Source organism: Corvus moneduloides, chromosome 18 (assembly GCF_009650955.1).
Source record: "Corvus moneduloides isolate bCorMon1 chromosome 18, bCorMon1.pri, whole genome shotgun sequence".
Classification (NCBI taxonomy): domain Eukaryota; kingdom Metazoa; phylum Chordata; class Aves; order Passeriformes; family Corvidae; genus Corvus; species Corvus moneduloides.
Window position 1 is genome coordinate 1,598,765 of NC_045493.1, and position 20,429 is coordinate 1,619,193.

The 20,429-nt window shown below is 55.7% G+C and overlaps 2 protein-coding genes across 4 annotated transcripts; one reads left to right on the top strand and one right to left on the bottom strand.

The window, feature by feature from the left end:
- Positions 1–678: 678 nt before the first annotated feature.
- LOC116453035 (cytochrome b-c1 complex subunit 9) lies at positions 679–2,161 on the bottom strand. Its single transcript, XM_032128059.1, has 2 exons — positions 1,959–2,161; positions 679–921 (listed from the first exon to the last, which is right to left on the bottom strand). The coding sequence occupies exons 1-2, from the start codon at positions 2,097–2,099 to the stop codon at positions 883–885; spliced, it is 180 nt and encodes a 59-aa protein (XP_031983950.1). The 5' UTR covers positions 2,100–2,161; the 3' UTR covers positions 679–882.
- Positions 2,162–2,227: 66 nt separating this feature from the next.
- Positions 2,228–17,316, top strand: ZMAT5 (zinc finger matrin-type 5). 3 transcript variants are annotated; one of them, XM_032128056.1, is made up of 6 exons: positions 2,228–2,307; positions 7,208–7,430; positions 7,794–7,856; positions 8,298–8,378; positions 14,522–14,633; positions 17,074–17,316. In XM_032128056.1, exons 2-6 carry the CDS (start codon positions 7,304–7,306, stop codon positions 17,201–17,203), a joined length of 513 nt encoding a protein of 170 aa, XP_031983947.1. In that variant the 5' UTR covers positions 2,228–2,307; positions 7,208–7,303; the 3' UTR covers positions 17,204–17,316. The 3 variants fall into 3 exon arrangements, with proteins under 3 accessions (XP_031983947.1, XP_031983948.1, XP_031983949.1); XM_032128057.1 differs by having other exon boundaries at positions 2,262–2,307; positions 7,205–7,430; XM_032128058.1 differs by lacking the exon at positions 2,228–2,307 and adding an exon at positions 2,329–2,439.
- The last annotated feature ends 3,113 nt before the right edge of the window (positions 17,317–20,429 follow it).

Sequence of the window (20,429 nt, forward strand, 5' to 3'; positions counted from 1 at the left end):
GCTCTTCAGGGAGAGGGGAATGACTCTGCTCAGGGCAAGAGAAGGTTCAGGGGGGAGGAACTGGACGATCTTAAAAGTCCCTTCCCATCCAAACCATTCCATGACTCCTCTGAGCCAGCTGCTGGGGGGCACCGAGTGATCCCTCTCCCTTTCCAGCACCTTCCCTTGGGTCAGGTGGGATGGAGGCAGGTGTGTGACACACAAACCTGACATCACTTCTGCTCCTCAAGCCATGTGAGGAGGCAGAAGGCACAGGAATAATTAGGAAAGGGATCCACCTCCTCTCTGAAAGTTACACCTGGTCCCCATTCTCAGCCCAGCAGAGCTGGGCACACCCAGCCTGCTCAAAGTGCAGAGCACGTTCCTCCCTGTTAGGGCAGCTCTGAAAGGGGCCAGGCCAGGAACCTCCATCAGATCTGAGCTACAAACGGTGCTGGGAATGATTTTAAGCCCCTTTCCTGTGGACAGACCAGAAGAAGCAGACAGCTTCTCACCCTTCCCAGGCAGAAGCCAAGGGTTGTCACTGAACCACAGCTAAGTGCTTTCAAATCCATGTTAAGGCATCGTGGTTCCTGACAGTGCCTTGGAACTAAGGATCAGGGCTTTTAAGGATGCTCCACCTCCCAGAGGAGGAGGAGTCACAGAGAGGCCAAAGGATGAGTGAGGTGAACACAAAGGCACAAGACAGGACCAGGAGTTTTATTTGAGTTGAGTACAGCAGCAGAACTCCTTGAGTCCATCTTGCTTCACATCATATCAGGAGGTGGCTGACAGTAGCTGGCTCGGAGTTGTTCCATCAGGAATCCATTCCCAGTTTCAGGAGGTTGAACCCATCCCTGCAGTGCCTGCAGCCACCCCAGGCTGGCTCCTGCTGCTGAGCTCTCAGTTCTCGTACTTGTGCTTGATGTGTTTCCACAGTTTCTGTGTGGAAAACAAGCAGGAAAAAAAAAATCAAGATATTTTAGGCAGCTTCTCAGTGGTGTTGGGATAACAAAATCCAAAACCCAAATTATCCTGCCTGGAGCCACGGTGATGGAGTCCTGTACTGGATCTGGGGGACACAGGATGCACATGGGGGCTCCTGGCTTCTAATCTGGACAGGCAAGAAGCTGCAGAGATTCCCCTTCCCCTGGTCTGGATTAGTGGCCCAGAGCCACTGCCTTGAACTCCCACCCAGACTGGAGAGGGCAGCTCTGCTCCCGCACATAAGGGATGCACAGAACATTCCTATTCATAGAACCATGGAATGGTTTGGGTGGGAAGGGACCTTAAAGCTCATCCAGTGCCATTCCCATGGCCAGGGACACCTTCCACTGTCCCCATCCAGCCTGGCCTTGGGCACTGCCAGGGGTCCAGGGGCCTCCCCAACCTCAGAGGGAAGAATTCCTTACCAATATCCCATCTAACGCTGCCCTCTGGCAGTGGGAAGCCATTCCCCCTTGTCCTGGCACTCCATGCCTTGTCCCAAGCCTTTTTCCAGCTTCCTGGAGCCTCTGTAGGCACTCAATGGGGATCTAAGGTCTCCCCCAAGCCTGCCTCAGTATCCTGCAGTCATCATCCCGTCACTGCTGTACTCAGGAACCTAAGGACGACTTGACCCCTTTCACCCAAGGTTCACGCTGGGGACACCCGAGGCCACCGGCCCTAATCCCCTCCCTCTGCCAAGGGCAGATCGGCCAAGCCGGGGCTCTACAGAGCACAAAACAAGCTCCTTTTACCCCTCCCGCTCCCCACCCCCTTGCACGCCCCTTTCAAGCGGCCAGAGAAGCCCAAGGACAGAGAAGCCCCGACCACCGAGCGCCACGACAGCCGCGGAGCCCCCTCGGGCGCGGCCCAGCCGCGCTGACCCTCAGCGAGCGCCGGGGCCGAGGCCCGCGCAGGGCCCAGCGGGGCCGCCCTGACCTTCAGCGCTGGGCCCGCGCGCGGGCGGCCCCGGCGGGGCCTTACCCAGCCCTTACCCCTTCGTTGAGCCGCTCGAAGAGCGCGTCCGCACCCTGGTCGAAGGCGCGCTCGAAGAGCACCGCGCCCAGCACGACCGACAGCGCGAATGTGGACGTGCGGCGGAACAGCGACCCGTACACCTGCCGCAGCAGCGCCATCTTGGCCGCGCGCTCCGCGCCTGCGCCGCGTGGCGGGGGCTGCTGGGGGATGTAGGCGGTGCTCTGTAATTAAGAGGCAGTGCTGGGCGCGCCGTGGGGCATGCTGGGAGTTGTAGGCCGCGCTATGTGCCGGTTGTGATCTGCGCGTGCGCCCGTGCCGTAGGGTATTGTGGGAGTTGTAGGCGGCGCGGCGCGGGCCTGGCCGGAGGTGGGTGAGCGTGGCGGGTGTGCTCCGTGTGAGGGGTCCGTTTGAGGGCCCCGTGTGAGGGCTCCCTGTGAGGCTTCGCTCGTCCTGGCTCTCCCGCCTTCTCCTCAGCGGCCTCCGCTGGGCAACCCCGGGGTCTCTGCCCGGCTTTGTGCGGTGAAACCGGCCCGGCCGCGGGTGGGGCTGGGGCGGGACCCAGACGGGGCTGGGGGGGCAGAGACACTCCGGGCCAGCCCTGCCCTGCCCTGCCCTGCCCTGCCCTGCCCTGCCCTGCCCTGCCGGGGTGTCCGGGCAAGGGTGACAGGGACTGGAAAGGGGTTGCGGTCACTGCTCTCAGCTCACTCCCGGCGGGGGCGTGGGAGGGGATTTGGGGTGTTTTCTGCAGCTTGGGGTTGCAAGGGATGGTTGGTGTCAGTGTGGGGGGAGTAGGAGAGGGGTGTGGGGCTCATAAATCATGGAATGGTTTGGGTGGGGAGGGACCTTGAACCTCCTCCCAGTTCCAGCCCTGCCATGGCAGGGACACCTCCCACTATTCCAGGCTGCTCCAAGCCCCAATGTCCAACCTGGCCTTGGGCACTGCCAGGGATCCAGGGGCAGCCCCAGCCGCTCTGAGCACCCTGTGCCAGAGCCAAAGGACCGTCTGACAGCTGCTCCAGAGGCCTCGGGAAGAGTGGGACCTGGCCCCATGTGGCAAAGCAAAAGTGGGAACGTTCCCATTTGCTGCCCTCTCTTTGCGTTTCTCTCTTTTTAACATCAGTGAGGGCAGAGCAGCCCCGGGGTGACTCCAGCACGGGTGGGAGAGAGGTAAATTTGGATTTCGGAAGGCAGAACAGATCGGGGTGGGCCAGGGGAATCCTAACACTGAAGCTGTTTGCCCACAGGGCTGTTGTTAAACGAGTATCTACATGGAATTCCAGAGCAGACCCTCAAGTGACGCTGCTCTGTTGTTTTGTTTGTCTCACCCACTCAGAAGTAGCACAAAGTCTGGCTGCAGAGTCGTTTCTCCTGATTTATTTATGTTTGCTCCCTCATATGGTGACTGTGGGGATCCATGGAATTTTTCTGGGTTAGGGCAAGATGTCTGCTCTTTCTGGAAGGTGCCTGGCACATTTCTGTGGGTAGTGTTATCCCTTTGGAACCCCAGAATATCCCGAGTGGGAAAGGACCCACAGGGATCATGGATCCAGCTCCCGGCCCTGCCCAGACACCCCAACAACCCCAGCCTGGGCATCCCTGGCAGCGCTGTCCAAACGCTCCTGGAGCTCTGGCAGCCTCGGGGCCGTGCCCATTCCCTGGGGAGCCTGGGCAGTGCCCAGCAGCCTCTGGGGGAAGAACCTTTCCCTGCTCTCCAGCCTGAGCCTGCACTGACACAGCTCCAGCCGCTCCCTTGGGTTCTGTCACTGGTCACCACAGAGCAGAGCTCAGAAAAACTCAATTGTTATTTTTCAAATGTAACTGCTCTGGATTATCTAAGACAAATTCCCCCAATCGCCCATTAATTGCTGCCACCAGGATGGTTTGTGTATGGTCAGGTTGGTGTTAATCCCAAACTTAGCTCTGGATTTCCAGTGGAAGGTGTCCCTTGCCTGTGGCAGGGGTTGGAATGAGATCTTTAAGGCCCCTTCCAACCCACACCATTCCATGAGTCTATGACAGGACCCAAGGAATGGCTTCCCAGTGCCAGAGGGCAGGGCTGGATGGGATTTTGGGCAGGAATTGTTCCCTGGGAGGGTGGGCAGGCCCTGGCACAGGGTGCCCAGAGCAGCTGTGGCTGCCCCTGGATCCCTGGCAGTGTCCAAGGCCAGGCTGGACATTGGGGCTTGGAGCAGCCTGGGACAGTGGGAGGTGTTCCTGCCATGGCAGGGGTGGCACTGGATGGGCTTTAACGTCCCTTCCAACCCAAACCACTCCATGATTTCATCTGGGTGTGATGGAAAGCAGGATCTGTTCCTCTGTCATCAGGAAGGTGCTGGCACACTCTGCTGCCATTCCAAGTCTCCCCACAGATCTGAGCCCGTTAAATTGGCAGCTGAGTATCATAAGCCTGACACTTGGATTTAATTAATTCACATCTGCCTGGATATCCAAAGTGGCTGGAATGGCCCCGAGCCCGGGCTGTGAGAAAGCAGGAAATTGAGGTCACGGCCCAGCAGCACCTTCGGGGTTTGGTGTGGAGAGCAGCAGCTCCCCTCGGACAAAGGAGTCTGTGCCCCTTCCGGGGTCACCTTCCTCCCTCTGCCCGGTGAAACACCCCGGAGAGTCCCAGATAAAATCTGCAGCTGATTCAGAGCAGCGTGGAGTGTTCTGGCAGCAGCTGGAGAAGGGAAAATGTAGGATGGTGCACATGAGATCACGGCTGGAGCTGTCCCAAGGCTGAGGGACACACCTTGGAGGTGCCTCACAACAGGGCATTGCTCACCCAGCAGGGCTCCAGGAGGCACAGCACAGCATTTCTGTTACACTTTCATACAACACAGAGCCCTGGGTGGGTTTTTTTTGTATTTGCATTTATTCAGGAAGACTTTTAAGCTGGCACAAAGCCTGGCTGGAAGCGTTTATGGCTGCGGTGGGTCCAGGTCTGAGCGCCCTGATTCAGTTGCAAATCAGGGGCTGGAGATGCTGAGAGGAAACGGCCAAGCTGAGGCAGTTCTTTATAGAACAGCTACATTTACTTTATTTCATAATGACTAAGATGGATTTAATTAGGAACCATCTCCGTTTTCAGCTGAATAATGCTCTTTGTTTATTGCTGGAGCCATTTGGGGAGATGGAAATAGGTTGGTGCTGCTCAGAAGCAGCTTTTTATTCCTCCGGACTCACAGAGCGCTGGGAAGTGCTGGTGCTGCAGAGAGTTGGCAGAACCCAGCAAGGTATCCGTGCAGTGGAATCCTTGGGAATAAGTGTTGGGTATAATCACTGAAGGGGGAAGTCTCAGGGAGAATCTGATACTCCTCTAATTGCTTTTTACATTCCGTCCGTCCCCTGCAATGGCAATTGCTTGGAGAATTTGGGAGCAGGCAGCCGTGGGATGTGGGATCTGGCTGTCTGGAATCTGCAGGAGCTTTCTGCCCTGCGTGTTGGGGGAGGAGGGGGAAGGAGCTTCTGCAATTATTGCTGTCGGGGTGATGAAAGAGAAAGTTTGAAATACGATTTCAAAGGCTGGCTGCTGCTGGGCTTCCGCAGGCAGAATTCCCTGGGAGATCTCTGGAAACTTGTGTGGGACCACTGCAGAATCTCATTTGTTTTCCCTGTTTGCAGCATTCTCTTCTGCAGAGATGGAGTGCAGGAGCCAGCAGCTGAGACAGGGAGCTTTTTGTGTCACCAGGAACTTTGGGAGACTATGGAATAACATGTGGAACAGGGATTTTTCAGTATTTAAAAGCAGCCCCTGCCAGTGGGCCGGACATGTTCCCTCTGAATTGCAGCAGCCCCACCACAGCGCTGCAAATCTGGCTCCAAAACTCAGGGATGTAAAGACTGAGGGAATTTGTGGCTCCGTGCTCATTAAGCAGCACTTGGGTTTGGATTCTTGGGCTGGAGGAGGATGATTTCAGACCTCAAGCCCTGCAGAGCTGAGTTGGGATCAGCCCAGGGCGTGGAGGGTTTGGGGTCCCAGCACACACGGCTGGGGCATGGCCAATCCTCACCCCCCAAGGAAAGAACCTCAACACGAAATTTCCAGTTCACTTGGACCATCTGAACATTTTACCTTCGGTGTGGAGGTTTTCAATCCAATTTTAAAAATCACAGAAGGTCTTCCCATCGAATGCAGCTTTGCTTTAACTCGTGGTGTGGGGGCTCGGGGATTTCCAGGGGTTTGATTTCGAAGCAGCAGTTCTGGTGAGCAGGGGAGGGAAGGCAGCGTGGTGCTGGTGCTCGTGCTGGGATGGATGTCTGGCAGGAGGCTTGGCAGTCCTGCCTGAGCTGGGCACGCCGGGCTCTGAGGGATTGCCTGGTGCTCTGGTCTTCCTGCTGAGCCAGAGGAATTGGCCAGGAGGCTGTGATTGATTCCAGACCCGTTTTATTTATAAAATCTTTATTTCTCGTGCCAGTCTCCATGCCATTTTTAAAATGCATTCGGCTGTCAAAGTGTCAGAACCTGGAGAATTGCTTTTGGAGTTTATCTCCCAGTCCATCCATCTTTGCCACTCATCAGGTGCTTTTATATCCCTCAGGAGAGAGCTTGCAGCTCCTTCAGGGTGTCTGTTGTACCTCCAGCAGGGACATCCAAAGGGGGCAGGTGCCTGAAGGATAAGGCTCATCTCACCTGCACTGCCAGTGGCTCCAGGGCCAGCCCAGGTGGGAGCTCCCAAATTCTGTTGTGATCTTAGTGCTGTGCTCAACCTTGGTGCCAGAGGCTGGGGAGGATGAGGAGAGCAATCCATGATGTACAGGAAAAAACAGGTGGCTCAGTGGGTTGTAGGAAATATGTCCTGTAGTGCTTGTAGTGCAGCTTCCCACCTGCAGGACAGGTGAGGTGAGCTTTGGTTTTATGTTTGAGGATAAAATAAATTGCTTTGCTGAGTTTCTTCCTCACTTTGCAGAGATGGACACCACGGAGTTTGCTTCCTCTTTTGTGTCAGCTCGTGGAGGTTGTGGTCAAAGGTCCCCAGCACCTCCAGCTCCTCCTGTTTGCACCTTGGATGGTTTGTGCTGCACCTTGCCTGGAGCCTTTGGCTCTCTGTTTCATGTGGTCTGAACTCAGGGAAGGAGAATCCTTCCAGCAGAGCTGTTGTTGCTTTGGGTGACAGAGATAAATGCAGATCCAAGCCTTTTCTCCCATGTACAGGCAGCAGATCCTGCCCCAGCAGTCTGTGATGGACAAGGATATAAACTGTTGGGTCTCACGTCTTTCTCTGTCTGCCAACCCCAAGTGATTTGAGTTCTCCTCCTTTGGAAGCAGGCGCTGTAAATCCTGGATCCTCCATTCCCATGGCTGGGCGCCGAGGAGCTGCCTGGTGATTCCAGGACATGCTGATGCTGTTTTGCCAGGAGAGAGATGGGGAAAAGGTACTTCTGTGACTACTGTGACAGATCCTTCCAGGACAACCTGCACAACAGGAAGAAACACCTCAATGGAGTGCAGCATCTCCGGGCTAAGAGACTCTGGTACGACTCATTCCGAGGTGGGTGCTGCCAGCTGTCTGCCGCTCCCTTTCTGGGACTGGGGAGGTGATGGATGAGGTGGGGGAGTGGGAATAGAAGATAAATCAGCACTGATGGTTTATACACTCTGTGTGCCTGCAAATTGAGCACTTGATGCTGCTGCCTCAAGCAGTCTCAGAGGTGAAATCCTTGTGTGTGGCTCTGACCTGTCTCACCACACAGCTCCAGGTGTGTTAGTGCCAGCCTGAGGAGTGTGGTGGGAATGGGTTAAACTGGCTGTGAAACCATTACCTGGGTGTCCCTCTGCTTCCTTCTGGTCCCAGACACGATGGGATATTGCTGTGCCCAGGATCTTTACCTGGGTTCATCCCTTGTCTCCCCAGATGCTGCTGCTATCCTGCAGGAGGAGCAGACCAAGAAACCTTGTCGGAAGTTTCTGCAAACAGGTGAGCAGTTCTGAGGTGGAGATAAGGGCCTGGCTCCAGCAGCTCCTTCCAGAGCCAGCCCAAGGCTGGAGGGGGGGGTTTGGGCCTGTGTCTGGCATCCAGGTGTGATGGAGCCTGGGTTTGCCTGCACAGGGACCTCGTGTGGGTGGTTCTCATGGAACTCTGTGGCTTTTCCCAGAATCATTAAAGTTGGAAAAGGCCTTTAAGATCAGCAAGTCCAAATGTCAATACAGCACCACCATGTTTACTTTTAAACAATGTCCCCAGGTGCCACATTCACACATTTTTTTGAACATTTGCAGGGATGGTGACTGCACCACTTCCCTGGGCAGCCCATTCCAATGCTTTACAACGCTTTCTGTGAAGAAATATTTCCTAATATCTAATCTAGAGGATTTTGAAATTGAAATAGAATTTTCAAATCTCACCATTTCATTCCAGGACAGTGTGATTTTGGGTCCAACTGCAGATTTTCCCACATGACAGAGCAGGACCTGGAGAAGCTGAGTGCCCAGGTTCAAGGTGAGTCCTCCAACAAGGCAATGTCCAGGGATCTCCTTGAAGGGAGAGTTGCTGCAGGGGGGTCCTGCGGGGGGGGGTGGGTCGTGCAGGCTGTGATCCCCTGCTGCCTGCACAGAGCTAGCCAAGCGTGGATCCCTCCCTCCTGCTCCCCAGTGCTGTGTGAGCCTGGAAGTGCTGCAGTTTGTCATATGCTGCCTGCTCTCGAGCTGCTGGCACAGACACAAACCTGGACCTGAGCAGTGCTGTTACCACTTGGCAGCAAGAGTTCGTGAGCCCTCGGGGTTTTGTTCAGTCAGGGAATAAAAACTGTCAGCAGCAGAGGGCACTGGTACATCACATCCCCTTAAATTTATGGATTTGATTTCCCCCCACCTTGCTGCTATTACCAGGGAGCTGCTGCTTCCACCCGTGGGAAGAGCTGGTGGGAAGAGCTGTCCTGCTGTCGGGCTGTGAAAGGGGTCCTGGATCCAGAAACAGCCTCTGCTTGGGTGGCTTTGGATGGAAGTGAAGAGTGGGCAGAGGGTGGATGGCAGCTGCTCCCTGCTGGGAGTCTGCAGAGCACTTTTGAACTTTCTCTCATTCTGGGACTTCCATTCTTGGAACTACTTTTCTTTTAGGGAAAAGAGGTGGTAGCTGTGTTTTCTCCATAGGAGTTGTTACTTTAGTGGTTAAGGAAAATCACAGAATCACAGACTGGGCTGGGTGGGAAGGAATCTTAAAGCTCAGCTCATTCCACCCCTGCCATGGGCAGGGACACCTTCCACTAGACCAGGTTGGTCCAAGCCCCATCCAGCCTGGCCTTGGACACTTCCAGGGAGTTTGAGTGAGGTGTTGGTGAGAACTTGTGGAATGGTTGAAATCTCCACTGGAGATCATCTGATCCCAACCGTGCTGAAAGCAGGGTGAACTCAAGCAGGATGCTCAGTTGTATTTTGAATATCTCAAGGCTGGAAACTCTGTGGGTGACCTGATCCACTGTTTGACTAGGTTCATAATAAAAATGTATATATTTTTAAATATTTAAATAGAAATTCCTAACGGAAATTCCTTTACTTTGGTTTATGCCCATTGTGTCTGTACTGGGGAGCCCAGCACTGGGCACAGCACCCAGATGTGGCCTCACAGTGTGGAGTAGAGAAGGATCCCTTCCCCGAGCTGGTGTCCCAGTGCAGCCCAGCTTGGAGCAGCTCTCATGCCCACATCCTCGCTGGAGCCAGCTGTTGTTTTGCCAAGAGTCTAGCAAAGCCAGGCTGAAGTGTTGGAAGTGTGGGATGTGAGATGGGGGAGAGTGCGTGGGGTAGAGCTTCTCCTGGCCCTCAGAGGGATCCCATTTGGGGAGGAAGAGCTCAGGGGAGCCAGGGGGAGGCAGGCAGGCAGCACAGAGCTATTCCAGGCCATGCTGAGTCAGTGTGTGAGCCCCCGAGGTGACTCTGAATCAATCTCTGAGCGCCACTGGCGGTCGATAAAACCAGGGCGGGCAGGGAGCGCTCCAGCCCTTCCCAGAGTCACCTTGCAGCCAGAGCTTCTCCCTGACCCCCCTCTGCTGGGCTCCCGAGGGTGGCACAGAGTGACAGACACAGGAACCTGTAGCATTTGCAGGCGCTGGCTGTTCCTGCAGGGGAAGTGGGAGCTCTCTGGAGCGGAGCAGGGAAGGCTGGCAGCTCCTCTGCGCTCGGGCAGCTTTCCTTGCCAATTACACTTGTTACTGAGTATTGACTTGTGTCAAACGGGTCGGTGTAAGTGCAGGATTGGCTGCTGAGAGCCAATTCCAGGGAGATTACTGGGAAACCTTGCATTTGTGTTCTGGAGTCAAACATTTCATTTACCGATTAACCCTGAAGGAGCGATGGCTGGGGGACAGGGGGTGCTTGCTGGGAGAATTCAGTCCTGCTCACCTCTCTCCTGGTGTGGCTTTGGGCATCACACAGACTCTGATCAGAGGGATTTGGTGGAGGAGAGGTAACAGACTGGATGGAAGGATCAGATGCTGTCTGGTGAGTCACAGGGACATTTCAGCACCCCTTCAGCTGCCAAAGCACCCGTGTGTCTCAGGTGCTGGGGCTGAGGGCAGAGTTGAGGACAAGCTCACGTGTGGCAGGGTGTGCAATTCACACTGATGGATCCTCCATCAGTAATGTCCCACGTGCATTCCCACTCAGTCTCAGGGTTTCTGTGCCGTGAGAGCCATCCCAAGCCGCAGCCAGCGGGGTTGGAGCAATCTGGATCAGGCTGTCTCTCACTGACCCAGTGTGAGATTTTGACAGGTTTGGAGCCAGGGGTGGTCAGAGATTTGAGATGAGCTGAGAGGCTGGAAGCTCCAGAGCCTTCCCAAGCCTGGGCTGACCATGCTGGGGGTGGCCAGGCTGGTGGGGGACGCTCTTCTGGTGGGCCCACTGTGCTGCTTAACCCCCTTTCCTCTGCTGTGGTGCAGGCAAAGCCTTGTCTGACTTTTTTTTAACCCAGCTGAACCGTGATGGCACTTTTTTATCATGTAAATATTGAACCTGTCCCTGAGTCCCTGTGAGTGTTTGGTGTTGGTAGCTCCGTGTCAGTGAACTCACCTTGATAATGAAGCATTTTTATCACAGCCAAAGGAAACATGACATTATCCTTAACATTTGGCCTTTTTAATGCTGGGAGTCCACCCTGTCGTTTGTGTGAGTTTTGTGGGTTAAGTAGGAAAAATTCTGGATGATTCCCTGTTCTAGAACAGCTTGGAGCCTGGCCTACTTAGGCGTCAGCATCTCTGCACCCTGTAGAATATCCTCATCAAGAAGCAACAGTTTACACCTTCAGCAGGGAGCAAGCTCATATTCCCAGCTGTTCCCCCATCAAAGCATTAGCCTTCTGCATCTGCTGCATCATTCATCAGCCAGACACTTCCAGGCTGTCATTTTAAGTACAGTCATGTCAGGAAAAGTCACTGTCAAATTGCCATCTCCTTGCTCGGAGTTATTGGCTCCCCTCTAATCCGTGTCCCCGGTGCGGGTGGGATCGACCTGGCTGGGCTCTGGTGCCTCCAGCCAGCCAGGGCTGTGAGGGGAGGGCACAGCTGGGTGAGTGTTTGCAGGATGGCCATGAGGTTGAAAGGATCTGAGGGACCCCGCTGGGGTGGCTGGAGTCAACTGGTTTAACTGGGCGGGGAGCGGGAGGAACGCTGGCACTCGGCTGCAGGGCGGTTGCTTGTTCGGCTGCTCCTCTTGCAGGGGCTCCTCAGCCTCAACTCAGCCACGCCCCGGTGCTGTTCTTGTGCTCTGGAGGAGTTGGGGTTCCACATCATCCACCAGGGAGGCAGCTGAGTGATTCCCTGTGCGTCTCTTTGCTGGATGGAGCTGAAGGATCTCCTGTGCATCTCCTTGCTGGGTGACCTGCCCATTCTGGGGGTTCCATCTCTCATACAGCAATGCCTTTTTCAAGAAGAAAACCCATGGGAAAGATTGCCTGGGGAGAGAAGATAAATGTGGACCCCACTCTGGCATCATCAGAGGCATTTCATGACTACAGATGCTCTTTTAATGGGCTGTAATTAGACTTTGAAGCAAACACCACAGTGAGGAGGAGGAGGAGGAAGTACCTTCACACCTGTCCGGCTGCACGGCCACCTGTGGGGAGCAGGGGCTGGTAAAGGCCTTTCAGAGCTGCTTCTTGGAATATCTGTTGGCATTCAGGGAGTATTTCCAATCTCAGGGTGCATTCGGTGATCCCTGGATGGGATGTGTGTGCTCCAGAGGGACATGGACATCAGCAAGGTGGGCAGAGCTCGAGAGTTGCCTGTCCCTGCTACCGTATTTCTGAGCCTGAGGGTTGGAATGCTCCGGAGCAGCAGCTCCTGGGGCTGTGAGAACAGGGAGACAGCTGGATGTCTTTCTGATGTGGATACCTGAGGCCTCATTTGGGGCAGTGTGAGCCTGGAGTGGTCCCATGGCATCCAGTGAACTTTTCTGGATGGGACCTTGAGTTGTGGCTGCCCCATCCCTGGTGTGGTACCTTGGGGCTCCCTGCTCTGAACAGAGAAGCTTCAGCTGTTTATACTCTGTTCTCTGTTGGGGCTGGGAGTTGGAAGAAGAGGAAATTGCAGTGGTACAGAGAGGTGGGAGAGGTTTTTCTCTGTGATTTTCTTCCCTGCCTCATTGAAGCCTCTCACAGCCACTGCTTGTACCCTTGCCGAGGTGGGATGTGCTCAGGAGGTGGAAAAACGTGGAACAAAGGGAACTAAGATGCTCAAGGTTGCCAGGTGAGTCTAACCCTGAGTGTGAGCAGTGCCCAGCTCTCCAGGCTGAGCTTCTTGCTTCCCCATTCCCCCACCTGGCCTGTTGGTCGGGTTCACCCCAGGTAGCTCTGCTGGAGCTTAGATCCTTGGGAACAACTGTGGGAGACTGGAACATTCCTTTCTCTGACCTTATCGACGGATTCAGAGCAGCACCCAGACATCAGGACCACAGTGGGCTGGCTGTGGTGGCACTGGGCACATCATCACCCCACCCAGCAGCAGCAGCAGCGGCTGAAAAGGCTGGGTGACAAATTATCCATCTGGCTGCTCATTGTGTAGCACATCCCTGCCATCCCAATTAGTATTCAACAGGCAGATGAATAATTGGTTGCCACCAGTAGGATGAAGTGATCCTTCACTCTGCCCAAGCGCTATTAATTTCACACCCTGTCTGCAAAGGTATAATATTTTCCTTAAACGTGTGACATATGGGTGGATGTGAAGCAGGCTCCTGCAGGGCATGGCTGCAGGCACCTTGATCCCTGAATGGGATCAGGGATCCCCTGGAGGGATGGATGAGTGGGGCAGAGGGAATGACACGCAGCTGCCTCTGCTTCCTTTTTATCATCACTGGTGTTTGGTTTTCTGAGTTCCCTGTTCTGTTAGGTGGGAAGTTTCCAGTAGGCTGGAGATGGGATCACTGGGGGCTTGTCCTCATCCCTGATGTGCTGGCAGGAGTGTGGCTGTGTCAGGACTCCTGCTAGACCTGTTCACCACCAGCTCCCTCCCTGCAGCTGGGGGCAACTGGGGAGCTTTGCTAACTGGGCAGCCATGCTGGCTCTGTGCCTTCTCCCCGGAGGGTGCCTGTGGGCACCTGCCCCACACAGCCCTTCCAGAGTGACTGGAGGGGTTGAAATCTTGATTCAGTAAACAGCAGAAGTTTCCTGCTGGTTTCCTTCCTCATTCCTAACTTGCATGAGAAATAGAACAGAGAGTAATGGGTTCAAACTGAAAGAGGTTAGATATAGGTTGGACTCAATGATCTCTCCAGAACCTAATTGATTCTGTAATTCTGTGATGTATGGAAAAAATTCTTCCCTCTGAGGGTGGGGAGGCCCTGGCACAGGGTGCCCAGAGCAGCTGTGGCTGCCCCTGGATGCCTGGCAGTGTCCAAGGCCAGGTTGAACACTGGGGCTTGGAGCAGCCTGGGACAGTGGAAGGTGTCCCTGCACATGGCAGGGGTGGCACTGGATGGGCTCTAAGGTCCCTTCCAACCAAACCATTCCATGGTTCTAAATGCAGGAACTTGTCTCCTGGTTCTCTCTGCCCTGGTTCTGCCCCTGGGCTGGTGACAGCTCTGCCTGGGCTGTGCAGGGATTGGGGACACATCAGGCAGCGAGCTCCTTAACCAGCCCTGACAGCAGCTCCGGGATCCGTCTGCCGGCTGGAACACGCACCTGGAACCTCCCGAGACTCTCCCGAGCTGCCAAGGCTGCATCGATCCCAACACTGTCCCTGTCACTCCCACCTAGCAGGGCAGGGGTGGCACAGTCACTGCTGCCAGTTGGAGGGACACGGCTCTGGAAACGGCTTAGGGCCAGCCAAGGCTGTTCCAGGCGAAGATGAGGGTGATCAGTCCCGGGGGAGAGGTGTCAGACTCCCCTCAGTGCCCAAACTGCCACCGTGCTGGCTTAGCTCCTGTCTCCTGCTCTGCCTGGCTGGAGCTGTCACCAGGGATGGCTCCAAGCATCAGATGGCAGGAGGGCAGAGGAGGAGGAGGAGGAGGAGGTGCACACTCTCTCCACCCTGTAAACTGTGCAGGGTAATGAGCAGCAGGTTTAATGGAGTGAAAGGACAAGGGCCTGGTGGCTCTGTCTCTCATGGCCCTCCCTCTGATCCAGCCCTCTCTGATCTCAATCTCTCTCTCAAGCAGGAGAGAAAAGGCTGAAGGAGCTGCAGAGGGAGGGAGCAGATATCCCTCCTGGCACCATCGAGGACTGGCTGGACAAGAGAGCCCAGAGGCTGAGTGCAGCTCAGAGTAACAGGTACTGGGGCCTGGGGATCATGCAGGGGATCCCAGCAGAGGGGGATCCCACAGGAGGGCTGGGATAGCGGAGGGTGCAGGGGGTCAGAGGTGCCAACACCCAGCCAGCACTCGTGAGGGCCACGTGTGTAGATCCAGCCCTGGCTGCCCCTGTCAGGGATGTGTGCACAGGGGACACACTTGGGGCGCAAGCAGAGGGGTGCCCCTTGCTCTCTGCGGAGTGCGCAGACACACCTGCGAGGACAGAGCCGGTGCTGTGCTGCCTCGTTAACGCCCGGGGCTCAGCGGCAGGAGCCTGCTTTCATCTGTTGACAGCTCCCCCATCCCCTGCCTGCCAGGGAGGGTGGAGCTGGCTCCTCCTCACAGTATCCGTTCGGATTCGGGTGCTGGCTGTTTCCTCGCTCACCTGACTGTGCCGCAGACTTAATGGGATGACATTTGGGCAGGTGCCAAATCTCTCTTCTGTTCTTTCTCTGTTTGTTCCCATCCTCTCTGTGTTTGGACTGGGCAGGATCTTCCTTCTGGTGCTTGTCTGAGCTTGTTGCTCTGGGATTGTTCCATCCCTCGGCTTGGCTGCCCTTGGCCTTGCAGAGGTGCCCACATTCCTGTCCCCTACACATCACTTGCCCCATTTTGTTTATCCTGCCTGTAAATCCCTGGAACTTGGGGTAGATCAGCTCTTAACAGAAGACAGCCATCACTATTCCCAGAGGAATTTCTAGACCTTCAGAACTACTTGGTCATACCCAGAGGAATGTTCAGACCTTCAGAACTTGGTCCCTGATGCACAAAACAAATTTCCAGGGTTGTTGCTCTTTTTCCAGCCTCCCTGTCCCTGCAGCCTCAGAAACCATCTGCTACAGGAACTAAACACCAACTGTTGGAACTTCCCTTCCTCTCTCCAGCCTTGCCAACGCCTCTCCTGATCATCTCTGTTCTCCCCTTGTGCCCTCCAGCCCCTCATTTCATGGGATTGATTTTTACCAATTTCCAAAGGAAACGTGCAGTGTGGATTTCCATCAGAACAGGGTCCAAGGCCTCAAAGCTTCTGAGATGCCACAAGTTCCATGAGTGTGGAAGTGGGTAGAGGAGAGGGATCCCATGAACACCTTCAGAAAGGAAATATTCTTGACCTTGCTGGCCACTGGAGAATCCGTGTGGGACAGCCATAGGGAATGCTCCAGCTGTAGGTAAACCTTTGTTAGGGCACTTGTAACTCATGAGACCCCAGGGAATTGAGTACCCAGGCAGCATCCTCCCTATTGATTAGTCCTGCTGCTCAGGGAACAGCTCATTAGGTGATGGCTCTGCTGCTCCACCTTGCAGCATTCCCTCTGCTCCGTATCCACCGTGTGCCTGAGCCACAGTGCTGAGGGAATGACACCAAATATCCCTGCCTGGAGGGGCTGGTGTGTGTCCTCATGGTCCTGCCTCACCCTGGGCTCTGGAGAATCCCCACTGAGGGGATAAACCTTAAACCAAGTGACTTTGCTCTGTGTTAGTTGCCTGGAAAATGCTCCTGGAAAACTACTCCTGTAGTTGGCTCTGGGCCATGGCCCCGCAGGGAGAGGAGGGTGCTGCTTCTCCCCGGGGTTATGTAAAGGAGTTTGATTAGGTTTCTTCTGGCATAACAATTAAAAAGATTCATCAGGATCGGAGGTAGAGGCCTGAGAAGCTGCAAGGCTGCTGTCAGGGCTTGTGTGAGAGAACAAATGAGCTTCCTGCACTTGGGAATTAATGGAAAAGGTACGTTTGCCATGAATTTAAACGTGCCCCGGTCAAGCTGGAGGCAAGAGAGAGATGCTTCTTGCTCCTGCACTCCTTCATCCCAGTGTGGTGTTTGCAGTGGCCTCGACCAGTAAAGCTGAGGGAGAGGGGCAGGGACAGAGTGATCCCCAGGCTGTGGGGCGGGGGAGAAGCCTCTTCCCTCTGCTGAAGGGTCCTCTGGTGAGCACACCCCGCTGGTTTGGCAGCTCCTCTGTTTCCGAGGGGTCCTTGTCCTTCGGGAAGTGCACAGCTGGCTCGGGATCCGGGCTGCTCGGAAAGAAACATCTGCTCATTTTGTTTGTTCTTCTCCCAGCTCAGCTGTGTGAGGAGTGGGCATGGAGGGGCTGGGACCAGCCCTGCTGAGCCCCTCTCGGGGGGCTGTGCTGCTCCCCCACCCCAGAGCCTCTCACCTCAGTGTTCCCACCTGAGTTTTCACCGGCACACGCTGTGTTAGGAAGCACTGCTTGGATAGGCTGGGAATGGTCACACAACTGTTCTGGTGCTGGATTTGGGATGAGGGGGTGAATGAACCCATTTGGTGATAACCAAAACCCTCCTCTGCCAGCCCCCTCTCTTTGGGGGCTACTGGGGGGGGCACAGGGAAGCCCAGCATGGCCTTGGTGTCAGACTGAGACGCTGCTTCTCACCTCATCCCTTTCCATCTTCCCTCGCAGTGCTCTTCCTGAGAAACCAGTGCCTTTCCAGTACCCTCCGGGCTGGCCACCAGTGCAGGAGCTGCCCCCGTCCCTGCAGGCCCCCCCGCCCGGGGGGTGGCCGGTGCCCCCCAACCTGCAGTGGGGCTGAGGCAGTGGCACCCCAGAGCCTGGCTGGGGCTGGCTGGCTGCCTCTGCTCCGGGAAGGAGCAGGATTATTTATACTCACTTTGATATCAATAAACCCTCCCCCCGCCCATTGCAGCCTGTGTGTGTCTTGTTCCTGCTCCCCTGGCAGTCTCCCGTGGGCTGAGCCACTCCCGTGGCTCTCTCTCTGCCTCTGGAACGGGGATCCCTGCTCAGCAGAGCTCCAGCCCCTCGCAGGGGCTGTCTGTTGTCACCTGGAGCAGACATTCCCCATTTCCCAGGGTAGGATCCATCCCCTCAGGTCGCTGCTGCCTGCTCTCAGTCCAGCTCCATGCTGGGCTTTGTGATCCAGGCTGCAGAAGGATCCAGGCTTTAATTTCCTCGGGTGTTTGTGCCGTATTTGTTCCTGATCAGTTCAGGATGTGACCCTGCCTGGGTCCGGGTGCTGGAGCTCCCAATGGAGAGCCTGGGGAGCTTCCCTCAGCCCTGCTCCTGCTGTGCTGGAGGCGAGGGGCAAGGAGGGAAAATATCCCAAGGTTTCTCCACAGTGAGAGTTTGAGTCATCTCTCCTTGCTGGGAAGGGGTGGGGTGAGCCCTTGGCTGTCTCAGGAAGGGAGGTGGGTGCTGCAGCTCCAGGGACAAGGGGGGATTCTGTCCAGCAGCATCCCGGGAGGCAGCTCTCCGGCAGCGGGCTTGTCCAGGAGGGATCCCGCTGCCAGAGCATTCCAGGTTTGGCTGGGCAGGGAGGTGGTGGGTCCAGATTTGTGAAGAGCACAGGCAGGAGCCAGCTACCTGCAGCCAAATCCCGCCTGGATCGCTCCCGCCTCGGGATGTGATGGCAAATTGTCACGGGACCGTCAGCCCCATCCTGGGACCCAGCTCTGACAGGAGCAGGGACTGGATGGGACAGCAGCCTGGAAACAGTCTTGGCTGGAGCCTGGAGGAGCTCGAGGTCCAACTGAAGAATTGTTTTATCCTTCCAGGTGAGAGCCCTGGGCTTGCTGGAGAGCAGGAGCACAGGGCTTGGGCTCGGAGGATGTAGGATCAGCCCGGGTCCCATCCTCACTTCCACATGCAGGACAGGTGGCTCCTCTTTGGGAATGGCTGGGAGTCCCTGGAGCAAGGGAAATCCTGCCCCCAAGAAGGTGGGAAGTGGGGAACCCCCAGGGGCTGTGGGATGCTCTGGAGTGGGAGCTGTGCCTGCTCTCTCCAAGCTTGGATGTGCATCCCTGTGCCCCAGCCTGGCACAGGGCAAGAGCCCTGGGGAATGCTGAGGGGCTCCACTGACCGGGGAGGAACAGTGGCTGCTCTGCTGATGGCAGCCAGGACACGCTCCCAGACACCTTCTGAGGCCACTGGCGCTGACAGATCAAGGAATTCCCACTCCCATCTCTTCCATGGATATTTTTCCCAATCAACATCAAAATCCTCGTGTTGATTGGAGCTGTGCTTTCATCAGCCCCCAGGCCTGTCCCTGCTCTGTGTGCTCCAGTCCTGGTGGGTTTTCCAGCTGATCCAGGAGGAATTGTTTTACCCAACACTCCCAAACTTCAGGGCTCCCCAGATCCAGCTTAAATTAGGTAGAGTTCTCTGGGCAAGCTCTGGAACCCGACTGTAAATGAAAATTTCAGTGTAAAACACGACAGCTGCAGCCTTTCCAGGCTCTTCCTTGCTCCCAAGGAGTTGAGCTGCTCTGGAAGCAGAAATTCCCGATACAGCCTGAAAGGAAAGAGCGGGATCATTCCCTGCTGAGCTCCAGCCCTGTCCAGGAGGAGGTGAGAGGCTGGCAAGGGGGATTCATTAAAATCGGGGTTTCCCCACAAAACCTGTGGGATGTGTGGCCGACGGGCTGAGCCGAGCATCACCCGCAGGTTGTCGTGGATTCATGGAGCTGTGTAACTCCCGGGGGATGGAGGAGGCTGGGAATTGCAGGCTTTGTGGGGGCTGTGTTACAGCGGGTGGCAGGAGGTGTGACAATGCCATGGATCACCGGGGTGGGACACAGCCAGTGTGGGCTCATCCGTGGAAAAAGGCTGCGGGAGGAGGACACCAGAGCAGGATGGGGCTCAGGCTCCTTCCCACAGGGATGGCTGGTACCTGGATCCCAAGGGATGGACTCACTGTCCCCAGGGTGGGGGTGAGGAGCTGCTGCCCAATAGTGAAGCACGAGCCAAAGTGCCTTTGCTGGAGCAAGAGCAGGAGTAATTTATCGGGAAGCTTTTAGGGAAATGAGCGGCTGCTGGGCCCCTGCCAAGCGCAGCCCTGCTGGGTTCTGCCCGTGTCCTCTGGCAGCTCTTGCTGGGAGAGGGGGGACGGGAATAGGAGTGGGAATGGGGACAGGATGTGGGCTGGGGTGAGGACGGGACAGAGAGGGAAGGAAAAAAGGATTGGAATAGGGGTAGAGATAGGGTCAAGGATGGGGATTGGGGAGGGGAGAGGGGCAAGGATGGAAATAAAATGGGAATAAGGATTGGGAGTGGTCAGGGATGAGGATGGGACAGAGATGGGGACAGAGATGAGGATGGGACAGCGGTGGGGATGAGAAGAGGGGAAAGGGACAGAGAGGAATGGAAATAAGGATGGGAGTGGGACTGGAGATGGGGCTGGGGGTGGAGACAGATTGCGACAGGGACAGGGATGGAAAGAGGACCGAGACAGGGATGAAGCTGAGCCCATCCCACACTTCTTGCGGCACAAGAGAGAGAACCATTACCAACTTCTTCCTATCCCAAACACTTCCCAGAGCTGTGGAATTGCAGCCCTGCAGCCCCCGCTGGGTTTGCTGCCACCTTTGCTCCGTTGTCCCCGTGTCCAGAGACCCCGCGCTGGGTCCTGCTCCCTCCCCGCCCCGCCTCGCCCACGGCAGCCTCCACCTCCCGGCACATTCCCTTTGTTTTTCCCTTTCCTGGCGATCCCTTAATTGAATTATCCCGGAGCATCGCTGTTGCAGCAGCCGCAGCCATCCGTCCCCGCTGCGGCAGCGCAGGGACGCGCCTGGGACCCCTCTCCTGCTGCCCGCCTGCTCCGGGATCGGGAGCTGCCATTCCAAACCTGCCCGAAGAAATCCGTTCTCTCGATTCCCATTAAAATTAATTGAGCAGCTTTGAAACGCTGAGCTTGGGGGATGGCATTATTCCTTTTATCTATTTTTTTCTTCTACGTTATTGTATTTTCTGGCAAATTAAATTGTCCTCGGTTTTTTTTTGGTGGTTTTTTTTTTTTTTTTTTTT